The sequence below is a fragment of the Epargyreus clarus genome, unplaced genomic scaffold, assembly GCF_041222505.1.
Source record: "Epargyreus clarus isolate Ecla_fem2 unplaced genomic scaffold, WU_Ecla_fem_2.2 ptg000005l, whole genome shotgun sequence".
In the NCBI taxonomy this organism is placed as follows: Eukaryota; Metazoa; Arthropoda; class Insecta; order Lepidoptera; family Hesperiidae; genus Epargyreus; species Epargyreus clarus.
In genome coordinates this window covers 4,471,239-4,483,946 of record NW_027332213.1, presented here as the reverse complement: position 1 = coordinate 4,483,946, position 12,708 = coordinate 4,471,239, and the positions used below count along the sequence as shown (strand labels likewise).

Below are 12,708 nucleotides of genomic sequence, written 5' to 3'. Positions count from 1 at the left end.
CGCGGGTGCGACTTTCCTCCAACTCATGGGAGCGGTTGGGGTTTTGGAGGCCCCTAGCCGCGGGAAATTGGTCGAATTGACCGGAGGTGGGCCTGCTTTTGAGGGCTGCTTTTTAGCAACCTTCTTTTGAGCGGGACGGGGGGCTTTAGGGCAGCCACGGTAGTTAGCCGGGTGCCCTGAAGTGGTGCATAGCACGCAGGCAGGAGGGGACTCGTCTTCACGAGTTCTCTTGCACTCACGTGTGGCGTGGGGTTCTAGGCACTTGACGCACCTTGGGGGGGCAGTGCAGTTCGCCGCTGCATGGCCGTAAAGCTGGCAGCGGTGGCACTGGGCAGGGTAGCCACGCTTGTTAGGCGGTTCCACCTTGATCTCAGAAAGGCCACAGATTGTGAGCTCCTTCTCCTTGAAAATGTCCTTGGAGGACGGGGTCTTGGCTAGAATGGCCAGGGCTAGAGGGTATTTGACCCCGTTGCGGTTGTACAACTTGTGTACACCTTCCACGGGGAACCCTTGGTTGACTAGATCCGTTAGGATTTCGTCGGTGGGAAGCTCGTAGGGGAGACCCCTAAGGACCGCTTTGATTTTGCGGTCCTCTTCTAAAGCGTACGTGTGGTACGGGAGTTGAAGGTGAGTTAGGAGCCTAATGAGGCTCCTGAAGTCCTCGGTGGTGGGGCATGAAACGCGAATAGAGTCGCGAAGGTTACGTGCCTTGGTGTAGTGGATCTGTTTTTCCACTAGGGTTTTAGAGAAGTCGGACCATTTCGACTTATCTCTGAAGAAAATGTGTGGGGGCGGTTTGCACTTGGCAAGTGCCGGTTCGCAGCGCGTGGCTGGCTTGGCGGGCTTAGCCGCGGGGGTTGAGCTCTGGGGCTCGGTGGAGGTTTTTGGCACGGGGGCCAGAGTGGAGGCTTTTGGCACGGGGGCCAGAGCGGGGGCCGCTGGGGCTGGGGTGGCTTCGAAAGAGGCCTCGGAAGAGGTTTCACTTGTCGCCTTAGCGACGCGTTTCACCGGTCGTTTCTTGGTCTTCCTCGACTTGACAGGGGTGAAACCCTGGTCGTCGTCGGAGGAGGGGGCGGTGATGAGGGTGTGCTCCGACGATTCGTCGGAGGAGGCGGGGCGTTTGAGCGAGATGGCATCGAAGTCCATCTCGTGTCTCGGGGTGGCATCAGGGGATGCGGGTGAATCAGTAACGGACAGGGGATCCGTTACGGATTTTAAGGGCTCGCAAAGGGAGCGGAGTTTGACTGAGTCAAATGGGCGATTGAGCTCCTTGCTCAAGAGGGAGGACAGAGCCTCGAAAAACCTATCTGTTACCATGTAGGCCATGGTAACCTGGGATGCCTCCCTGCCGAGGCAGGGAGCTAACGGGGAGGGGGAGGGAAATGCAATTACCCCTAAGGGAAAGTAACTGCTACCGTCACCCTTGGGATAGCCCAAGTGCAGTGGGATCGGGTCTGCCGGTTTCTCTCAGGCCGAGAGGTCTGAGAAGCGCACCGGGTCAACGCTAGCTGGTTTCGTTGGCACCGTTAGGTATCCACCAACTCAAACGCGTCGGGACGTGAGTTTTGTTTATTCCCAATAAATTGGCAATAAACAAAGCACGGACCGCTATTGATAATATCGAGTAGGCGAGAACCGGCCGAAAGGCCAGAGAAAATTCTGGGTTAGGAAACACTAGAGCGCGAGCAGGCGGGGCTGCTCGGTCTGGCGTTCAAACGCAGAGTCGGGGTAACAACGAGTAGCACCGGGTTTATATAAATTGTATCTGTCCTACGAACTTAAGCAACGTCGGGTGCGGTCGGGTCTTGCATAGGTGTTAATGGCTAAACTTGATGCGTGCTTCCGTGCTTCAGAGCATGAGTCGCCGGTCCCGGTTGTTATCACTGGATAGCCGGAGGTCGTATACGCTTTTGAAATGATCCGACACGAGTAGGTAACTTACCCGTTCCTTTTTAGGGTTCTGTATTCAAGGGGTTAAACGGAACCCTACAAATACAGAGTATGTGTAACGATGGCCGCTACATAAATCTTAAAAATAAAATGGGTCGCCATACAAGAAACTGCTATTTTTCAACAACGCTTTATCTATTGAAGCATAATAAGTAGACAACTCACATTTTCCCAACGATTTCCTTCTATGATTGCTATGTTAGCAAATGCTACAAATAAATGAAAATATGGCGATACGGAACCCTCCGTGTGCGAGTTCGTACTTGGCCAATTATTTAACTAATCGCATTGGAATAGAGTAGTAGAGCTCCCCCCGTTGTAGTGCTTAGAGGATCTTAAAAGGATTGCACCTACAATTAAGTACTAATCACATCTCAATAGATGAAAGCGGCTAGTTTTTTAGGATTAAATTAATTTACTCTCATTTAAATAAGTATCAATTATACTAGTAGTGATAGATTAGTAATTGAAACTCAGCCTCTCATACGGCGGGATTACAGACATGCACTTATGATTTTTCAAATTTATGTCATTATGTCCGTAAGGAAAACATCTTTAGGAAACCTTAATGCCTGAAAGTTCTTCTGAATAATTAATAACATCTGAATGCCCACCATATCGCAATTATCCAGCGTAGAGTAGCGACCCGGTCCTTATTATTTTGTTTATACCATTGCTCAGCATTGAGACAGTAATGAGTCGAACGCGTAGGCAAATACAATATGAAAAAAAATGTTAAGAATGAACTTGCTTTATAATTTTCAAGTAGATAGTGAATCTCATAGTGCTGTAACCCAGATTCTAGTGGCAAGTAACGTTCAACTAACAAACGGTAAAAACTGATATAGAATTGTGAATTAATTTACCTTTTTAAGCATTTTGTGTAAGTAGGTACGCGTTTAGTCTACTTATGGAAGTATGTATGTATCTTGATTAAGTATGCGTTCGTTTGCATTTTTAGTTCTAATTATTTTTTACTCAAATTATAACATGAAAGTTGGTTTTTATTAAGGTCAAGTGTGTAATAGTTTGAATATTTAAGTTGGTTTGCTTGCAAGATATGGAAACAATTAACGGTGTCTGTTAATTTATTTTACGGTTTATTTAGTGTAAGGTCTGAAATAATAATTTCGGATAGAGATATCTCTACAAATGTTATTATACTTATCTTAAAATATGTTAGACTTCGACGTCCCGTCTGTGGTTGGTACCGCCATATTAATTACTTACTTATTATGCTGCTGTTATCTATATTGAAGGATCCATAGGGTAGCAAGAGTAGCAACGCACTGTGGGACCTTATGTTATACTCCAATTCTACTTAAGTTAGGGTTCTTTGGTAGCAATAAATTTGTTCCTACTTGGGATTGATTACAATTGTCAGTGGGCGACATTGACCACTTAGGTACGAGTATCATCAGGTTGACGGCATGCTCGCTTGTTCCACCCTGTTCTTTAAAATAAATATAAATAATAACACTTATTTCCAATTAATGATAGATGTAAAGGAGTGTTATATTACTAAAATAATTAAATATTCCAACTTTCGTTCATAAGTTTATTTTTTGTCGAATTGATTATTATAGTATGAACAGTTATGTACCTACCTAGTTTCTAATCTAATACTAATATTATGATGATGAAAATGTTTACGAGATTTTACGACTTTTGAAACCGAATTATAATTACCATTTAAATCCTGAATAGTAAATATAAATCTATGGATTTAAACCTGTTAAATAAACCTGAAAAGATAGCGCATACATTCAAAACCATTAAGATTCTAATGATAAAAAACACAAATTAAATTAGTCTTGACACTATTTTTATTACTACTAGATGTTTTTTAAATACTTTTAACTTACTTGAAATCAGAAGTAGGTTATAAATATAAGAATTTACTACTTTTTAACCAATTTCAAAAAAGGAGGTTCTCAATTCGACCGTATATTTTTTCGGTGCTCATATTGGACACGTTGTTTACGCCGTTATCCAACAAAATATATTGAGCGCCGGCTTCAGAACTATGTACTAAACCAACATTTATTTCAATTATTTTTTACTTCGTAGTGACATAGAAGTCGGTTGTATTTTTTTGTTAATTTTTTTTAACACTAAATATATGTATCTGCATATTCTGTTATCTACCTACTACTCCTTTGAACTAGAATTTCACATATAACATTACTCATACAAATACAATTTGGAGAGTATAAATTTAAAGCCTTAGGAATGTGTGAACTTTCTTATAAGCGATACGTAACAGATAACCGGACACCGCACACTTTACTTGAACCCGAGAGTTAACATTTACATAAGTGAAAATATTTAAATAAATAACCAGATCTAAGTAGATAGGGCTGCCTACTTCTTTATGCCTCGAATACGATAATTACTTAGCAGCTGTAAAAACAAAAATCCGACTGTTTAAAAATATATCCTATAGTTACGTAATTCATACGAATTCAACGACATCTTATATTAAAAGCTTTTTGGGGTGTTGAGTGTGTCAAAAATAAGCCCGGCTTATGGATAAACCAAAAAATAAGCCACAATGCTCGAAAGACCCTCCGCACTAAAGTAAAAATACGAGTACTATATAAATTGTGTGGTAATTTTATCGTATTTCTGATTTGTGAAATTTCGAAGTTATAACGTAACGTTATTATCAATTACGTTTGATTGGGCACTAAGAAAAAGATAATTTAATCATGTGTTCATTTCTGTACCCATGAAGATTTGTACGGCAAAGCATCCCCTTACGGGTCTAATATGTATTGTACCATCTTCAACTCTAGCCTGATGGAAATTTAAGTTATGAATTTAGATCTATTCTGGGTTTAGGTGTTTTCCTTTTGCATCTCTGCGTTTGTCTCACAGCAAATTAAATCTCAATATAGAGCTGTGGGGTAAGCATGATACCATTCAACTATTGTAATAGAAAATATTGTAACCGAAAATATTCGAATAATTCTGGGTGTGAAGGTATAAGTACATATCAAGCATTAGTATTAGCAGCCCTTGCCTCACTTTATCCTAGGTAAACAAAGACTTGAAAGCCTAGACTGTCCTAGGCGCCGCCGCAGGCTTTCACGGCGACAACGATCACGGCCAATGTCACGTTGTCATTGCATCTTCTTGTTCTAAATCTGTTTTTTTCGGCTTCTATTTTATTATTCATTCTACGCAGCTAGGAAATGGAAGTCCATTCAACCTTGCCGGTGGTAGAAAGTTTAATGGGCTACGACTTACGACTATACCGACGCCACGACTATTTTATACCTACACATATATAACCTATTTTTTTAATTAAAAAATAAATATTAATTACTGTTTTTTGAGGTTCTACTAGACTGCTAGGGACCTCGGTTTGATTTCCAGTCAAGCAGATATCGTTCTGGATTTCTATTTGTCAATCATATGGCATAGAACCTTGTGTTTTGTTTCCTCATGTCCCTATGAAAGGCTCTATGTCTAATAAATTTTATGAATATGTAATTAATAAAGATTTACTTTGTTTCCAGGTCCAACATGGCGACACATGTGACGTCACATATATCACGGACGACGTTCGTGTGGATTATATTCGCTTTAGTAAATGTAAGTACTTATTTAATTTATTAATTGTGCAGTAAGTATCTCCTTTTCCTATTCAGTGTTTTAAATATATTTTTTATGGAGGTAGAGTTGTTGTGTTGGGGACAAGAAGTAATACTAAAAGATAAAATATTCATTCAAAAACATTTCACATAGTAAGGACTTAAGTTTTTTAGCTTTTCTCAACTTTAATATCTAAAAGATATGATTTTTCAAAATTAATTTTTAACATTGTTATAACGGCAATAACATTAAATGTATTGCAATATTACTCGAACAGCCCACATATTCAAAGAAATTACGAACAAAGTTATGCACACATAAATAATTATTCCATGTTTTATACTCTAGATAACGGGTATAGGAAATTAATAAGATCGGGAATTTTCTTTGATAATCCAAGTATTTATGAGAGCCGTAAGGGAAATAGAGTACTCCGTGGAGTATTAAGTGGTCACTACCGTAATGAGTCTATCTACTTTTAACTTTTACCCTTTATCGTTAAAATAGATTATTTCGAGAAATAGATTATTTCGATGCATTTAACTTAGTAAAATCATCATCATTTTATCCCTGGACCCTTCGGGATATGAATACACGTAACTGTTTTCTTTCATTCCCGTGATCGGACGCGGAATAGCAAATAAGTATACAGTTTCGTAGGTTGAACCCTTTGTGGTTTGACTTCGGCGCCACTAACACCTATTTCTGCCTAAAAACAGTAGTTTTAAACGTAAGACTTACTTTACCGAGGCGTTCCAGCTTAGTCCTCACGGGTAGCGGCGAATCTTTGGCCGACCTGACGTAGGAACATCTAATCAGTGATGCTGACATGGATTGATAATAAAATATCTCATATTATCAACCGTATCAGTTTCAGCCACTTGCGGTCACCCATGCAACTCTCATCCGCTTCCATCGGTACTTAACTTCCTATACAGTTTCGAGCTTAAACCGCGGGGCTATGTGGTTACTGTGCCTGTCAGTAATATTACATAGGTCACGATTCGAATATTGAGTGTTTGTAAACAGAAGTACTAGAAACTCGGGTCATTGGGTCAAGTTAACATGAACGGCTCTGATTGGTTTAGGTTACGGTGGAAAATAGGGCTGTCAAATTGAAAAAAAAATAGTAATGGCATAGGGTTGTCGATTTGGACGAATGACGATTTTTTTATATTAGGCTCGGTATCGACCTAATAAGCGATCAAACAGCGATCAATAAGCGAGCAAACAGCGAAACTTTGATCAACATTGGTAAAACATCGGCCTCGAGGTACTAAAGTGCCGCTGTAAAGCATAAATTGATGTGGCCACGTTTCAAACTCGAAAAAACCTCATCTTACTGAATATTTTTTCATTAGTATATGTATTCTACTTTATCGCATTTGGTCAGTGCGGTGGATAGCGGTGGTATTGCTAAGCAGTGGGATAGTAATGGGTCGACAACGACGATAGTACAAGAAATGTCTCCTAATTACAAGGACAGCTTAGAACTGAAGTACTCGATAATCGTTGAGCCCGAAGCTCTCATTACCCCTAGAGGTAGATGAAAGGGCCAAACAGATTTGAAGTATTTTGTTCAGCGGTTCATGGGATAGTTTGGGCAAGTAACTGATTTTAAAAATAAAAGTATCGGCTTATATTTCGGCCTTTTGATATTGATGTGATAGTTATTGAAGTTTCCTGTATTGGATTCCTGGATTGAAGTTTGTGGATGTACAAAGCCCCCGCAAACTACAGACTTATCTGGTTATAGTTTGGTCAAGCCTTGCATCAGATTGAGAAAGTATAGTTGTTTTAATTAGATTACAAGAATTCTGTATTGCCCGAAAATTCTGTATTGCCTGCAGTTTCCGGAGTCTCTAAATAAATTTTGTGTCTATTTAGTAGATATAATAGCATTTCCTTTGAGAGACTTTCATAACTGATAGCTAACGCGTAATTTAAATCGGTTGGTCTATAATCATATAATTTAGCATGGGAATTAACACTAATGATTTTTTTTAATTCATAAGGACTAAAAAACTATAAACTTGTTATAAAAAAAATCTAATAATCATATTTATAATAATAACTTTCTATATGTACGTAAGCTTCTTTGATCATTTGTTTTTGAAAAGTAAAATAAAACAAAGCATAAATTGTACACACGTAGTTCAATTGTTACAAATTACCCAATTAGTATGATTGAGATATTCTTGCCATTTTTATTTGGAATCAGAAACAATAATTAGACAAATGTGAGTCGAGCTTGCGCGGGGAGTGTTCCGTATCATCCATTTTATTTTGTATTTTTAGAATTTTTATCATACTATAACTGATAGAAGTACATGCATTGTGAAAACCTAAAGTAGCTACTTATAACGATTTAATAGTTAAACCGAAATAATTTAAAAATACGGGATTCTCGTGTGGTAATAAAGAGGGAGTTCTTTTATTTTATTATTATTTAATTATTTTAACTTCTTTGTTGTCATAGCGACTATGAATACATGATACACTGATACGACTGATGAATACATGTTCCGTAAGAATTTCAACTGTCTATCTATTAAATAAGATATTAAATACAATTCAAGAGAGCTCCGTGACAGAAAGACGGACAGCGAGACCCTATTACTAAGGGCTCTGTTTTTAGCCTTTGGGTACGGAACCCTAAAACCGTACCGCATAGCCTGAGAAAGTGCTAACGATTTTGTTGTCTAAAATCATATAGAGGAAGCATAATGTACAATTCATTCCGCACTGCAAATAAAACAAGAGTTCTCCTCGTACAGTATTCGCATTGAATGACTAGGCGTTAGTTAAAACAGTGCGTCTTCATTTCGCAGTTTTTATCGTCTAACCTCGTTCCGTTGTTGAAGTGAAGAACGTATGCTTGAGCAGATTTGCGACTTTCAGTCGCAGGAACCCGATGTTGCGATAGTCGGTACTGTGCATCTAGTTTTTAATTCAGAAATCGCGAAGATATGTTTGATTTTTTTTTCCAAAATTCCTAAGATTTATCAGAACTCGGCGTATCTTTTTTTATTTACCTACATCGATTTTGAAATACCTTGTATTGTCCGCACCAAACTGCTAGTCCGCTCTGAAGTTGTTGCGAGCAGGTGTAGTCATAGAATTTGCTATGGCGACGTATTTCAGTTTCATTTCTCTATTCAGAGCGGACTAGCAGTTTTGCGCGGATAGTTCGCGTCTACTAATATTTTATTTTAGTAGGTACTAGAGTGATGCTGCGCAAATGTCTTATTGTTTCCTTTTACTACATAACTTATTGTACTTCTACCTAGTCTTACTTATTTTAATGGTTGCCTTGAACATATTCTTATTAGGTATGAATTTAGCACGAAAACCTAGATTCAGACCAAAAATCTATATTCATAAATAGGGAGTGTTCTGCGTGTCGGACCGATGTAGTAACTGCTTGGTTACCTGGTTTATGGGTAAACTACCTCATTCGACAGTCGTAAAACGAAATCGCAAAATCGCAACACATAAAGTTACCGGTCTGCGTCGCCTCTTATCTCTTTGTAATGCAATGACCTGTATGTACGTTACATTTTGAGATGTAAATTCTCATTTTGCAGAACGGTATAGTCACTGCATCTTAACTAGATAAAATAAAACAGACAGGCAATAAAAAGTTGGTGAGTTTTCTCCTTCTACTTGTGATGAGTGTGAAATAAGTGTTATAAATGTACGTGAACTCAGAATAGAATAAAAGTAACAGTATATTTACGATCTGAGAGTAAAATTAGATTTTGATTTAATTCAAATGTAAGTTAGACGTGATAATTTTAATTAATGCGTACATGCTTGTATATTAAAAAAGTCGTAAACGTAACATACGTTTTAGTTCGTAATAGTGTAATTCGTAATTCGTTATACATCTACTACATAGGCACCACCGCCACCTATTTCTGCTTTAAAACTGCAGTGTTAAGGATTGCCGTATCCTAGTTTCAAGGAGGTCATAAGGGGGATGTTTACCTGGTGCACTTCGACTTAGACGACAGAGGTAGCAAGTATCACATCTGTGGACGACGTCAGGCAGGACTTTTATCTTATTTGGAGTTGATTTCATGTCTTTGGGCGGCAGTTACAACTTACCGTTATATGAACTGCATGGTCGTTTGCTTCATCTTTCATTATTTATATTTTATATTTATACCTAACAATAAGGCAGACGGGCTACCTGATGGAAAGCAGTCACCGTCGCCTATGGACATTTGCCAAAGGAGTCGCCAATGCATCGCCGGCTTCGGAGAAGAACTCTTTTTGCACCCCTCTTGAAGAGCCCGATGTCATAGCGATCAGGGAATACTTCAGGAGGAAGTTCATTCCACATTTTTCATCTATATTATAATAAAGAATCAGACATGTGAAACTCATTGGACTCTAGAAAAAGTTGTAATTAAGATACACATTTAGTTAGTAGAATATAAGAAGCTCAAAATTCTAATCAATAAACATGCCTGCAGCTGCAATTAATTCTTATTATAAGTGACGAAACGTGTTAATGATAATGTGGTCTTGTCCATCGATCACGCTTACATGATAGATACAACTTACAAGTAATACTCAAACTAGTTTAGAACAAGTTTCGAAACAATCACACATCAATAGATTGGTACCAAAAACGCATTCCATTCATCTCCGTATATCACAAAAAACTACACCGTTGGTAACAAGAATCGCTGCCGTCCTTGGCGAGGTCGATATCGAAACCAACGTGAGGTACCGTTTGTTCCTTGAGCTATCTGACGATGACTTTCTCGTCTAGTGGCCATAGCACAGGAGGAACGGTAGGATGTGTAGACTGTGTAAGTCCTTTTTTATGCTAAACTTGATGAATTATCTATAGCGTACCATATAATATAATAAAATATAATCTCATTTAATAAAAAGAAACACCACCGTTGTATCTTACTTTTTTTTAAATATTTCAGTTTGAGACTAAAAAAAATATATACTCTAAGAGTAAATTTAAAATGTGTTTTAATCTCTCTTTACATAATACTTTTTGAATTTTCAATGAAATTTAAAGACATGGCCAAATAAAATTTCTAAAATTGATTATTTTAATATTCTATCGTTAATACTTTACCAATTATTGACCTATATTGGCACAACAAATACTTACGTAAAGATCATACAATGCTCATATATGTTGAATTTTCCAGCCCACCACGATCCTACTGATCTTATTTAGCTATGTCCACCGCAGTGTCCGCTCCATTTGACACCGCGCGTGCGTCCGGCGGCACACATAGCGTGCATATTGCACGCAACTGGACCGTGCTGTAAAAACATACGGATAACAGCTCGGAGAATTGTAAGCTGGATAGTGTGTTTAAGCAACTTTGTAAGTAGTAGAACTCTTTGTGGTCCAGATAACTTTTTTGGCTGCTGAACAAGTTACTAGCTGCTGAGCAAGAACTCAGTTATAGGTGCGAAGTTAGATGGATAGTGGATGTTTTTAACACAGTAAGTTTGGACAAGCTCTGTGATTTGGGTAATATAGTTTGTAGAATTGACAGTAGTTTGGATAACAATAGAGTATAAGTAGTGAAGTAAGTTGGATAATAGTTTTTCTTATAATTAAACCAATCTATCTTAGTAACTTATTAGTGTCTTATCAAATAAAAACTACTCGTATTTTCATGAGTGTTCATGATATGGAGCTGTTCAAAAAGAGTACAAAAAGCTCTTATTCAAAACCGGTGATGCGACTTATCTGGTGTTGCAAATATCCATAGACATTTTGGCTAGATTTAATAAAAAAATCTGTCAATTGGCTGCAATTGATTATACATTGCACAGTCTAAGTAACCAAGTTATATAAAAAGTAGCTTTATTTCATAACTTAGTAAGTTAATGTCGAAAGTCTTAGCGGTTCCGTTGGTTCGACAACGGCTAATTGTTACTAATAAAATGAGAGCAAAGAACAGAGTAACGAGACCGCCGTAGCCATAATGCCGTCTATTTAGTACAAGAATGGTGATTGATTGATAGATAATTACGTACCAAATTACCTTTCCGTACTTTTTGTATGGTCGGATAAACGTGTACTCAACTGGAATTGACATGGTAATAGCGTTTGGGATATGGTAGCTTTTACTTGTAAACAATGTGATATAGAAGCAGATTCTATTATACGATCTTCTTTTTTTAAATATATATAACTCAAAGGTGACTGACTGACATAGTGATCTATCAACGCACAGCCCTAACCACTAGACGGATCGGGCTGAAATTTACATGCAGGTAGATGTTATGACGTAGGCATCCACTAAGAAAGGATTTTGATCAATTCTACCCCCAAGGGGATAAAATAGGGGATGAAAATATTACTTCGAAACGCGAGCGAAGCCGCGGGCAAAAGCTCGTTATGTGTATGTTTATGTACGTACCTACTTAAGTGTTTTAAATACTTGTATCTTACATATCTGTTAGAAATACTGTAGTTATGTTACGTATTGTTTTAGGGATAGGTACGTCTTATAGATAATGCTTTGCATAGTGAGCCCCATCCATTTCCGGTACACCATCACACAAATAAGGACGGGCTCATAAGAATTCAGATCCACAACAGAGTAGACCTTGTCATGTAAAATTATCACTTAAACCTAACTTTGCCAGGAATTGAACTCAAAACCCTTTGCATGTGTAACTAGTATGGTAAGCGCTTTGCTACGGGGTTCGTGTTGTAAAAAAACTTTTTATTCTGCTACAAGCGATGTAACTAGTACTAATTATGTGACATCGATACTGTATAGTAAGTTTAAACGTCATATAGAAAGTTTCAGGGGATAAAGTATAAACACATAATTATATTACTAACGAAAGAAACAGAAAGCTCTTCCAATAGCTCCGTCCCCTTCTCTCATTAGTTAAGCGCCACCATACTTAAAGCAATGTAAGGTCGGGGCGCCCTTCCAAGTTATAAATCACGAGGAACATTCCTAATAGGTTCTGGCGAGTTCACGCCTTTAAATTTTATAACGTGTCGTAAAATCATTAATCAATGCTTCGATTCTTGGAAGGCATTAAAGATTTTCCTTGTCTGGTTTACTTGGAGATTAATTTCTTCGATGTTTGAACTTAGGCAGCAGTAATCTTGGTGCACAAAGCTTAACTAATCTAGATGCGGTATTG

At 38.2% G+C, this 12,708-nt stretch overlaps 1 protein-coding gene across 1 annotated transcript in view; it reads left to right on the top strand.

Moving 5' to 3' along the window:
- Window positions 1-12,708, top strand: part of m (zona pellucida domain-containing protein miniature) — a 94,659-nt gene that overhangs the window by 27,778 nt on the left and 54,173 nt on the right. Inside the window, exon 3 of the mRNA XM_073093895.1 lies at window positions 5,475-5,550. Within this exon, the coding sequence (XP_072949996.1) occupies window positions 5,475-5,550 (76 nt within the window). The remainder of the gene's footprint in view (window positions 1-5,474; window positions 5,551-12,708) is intronic.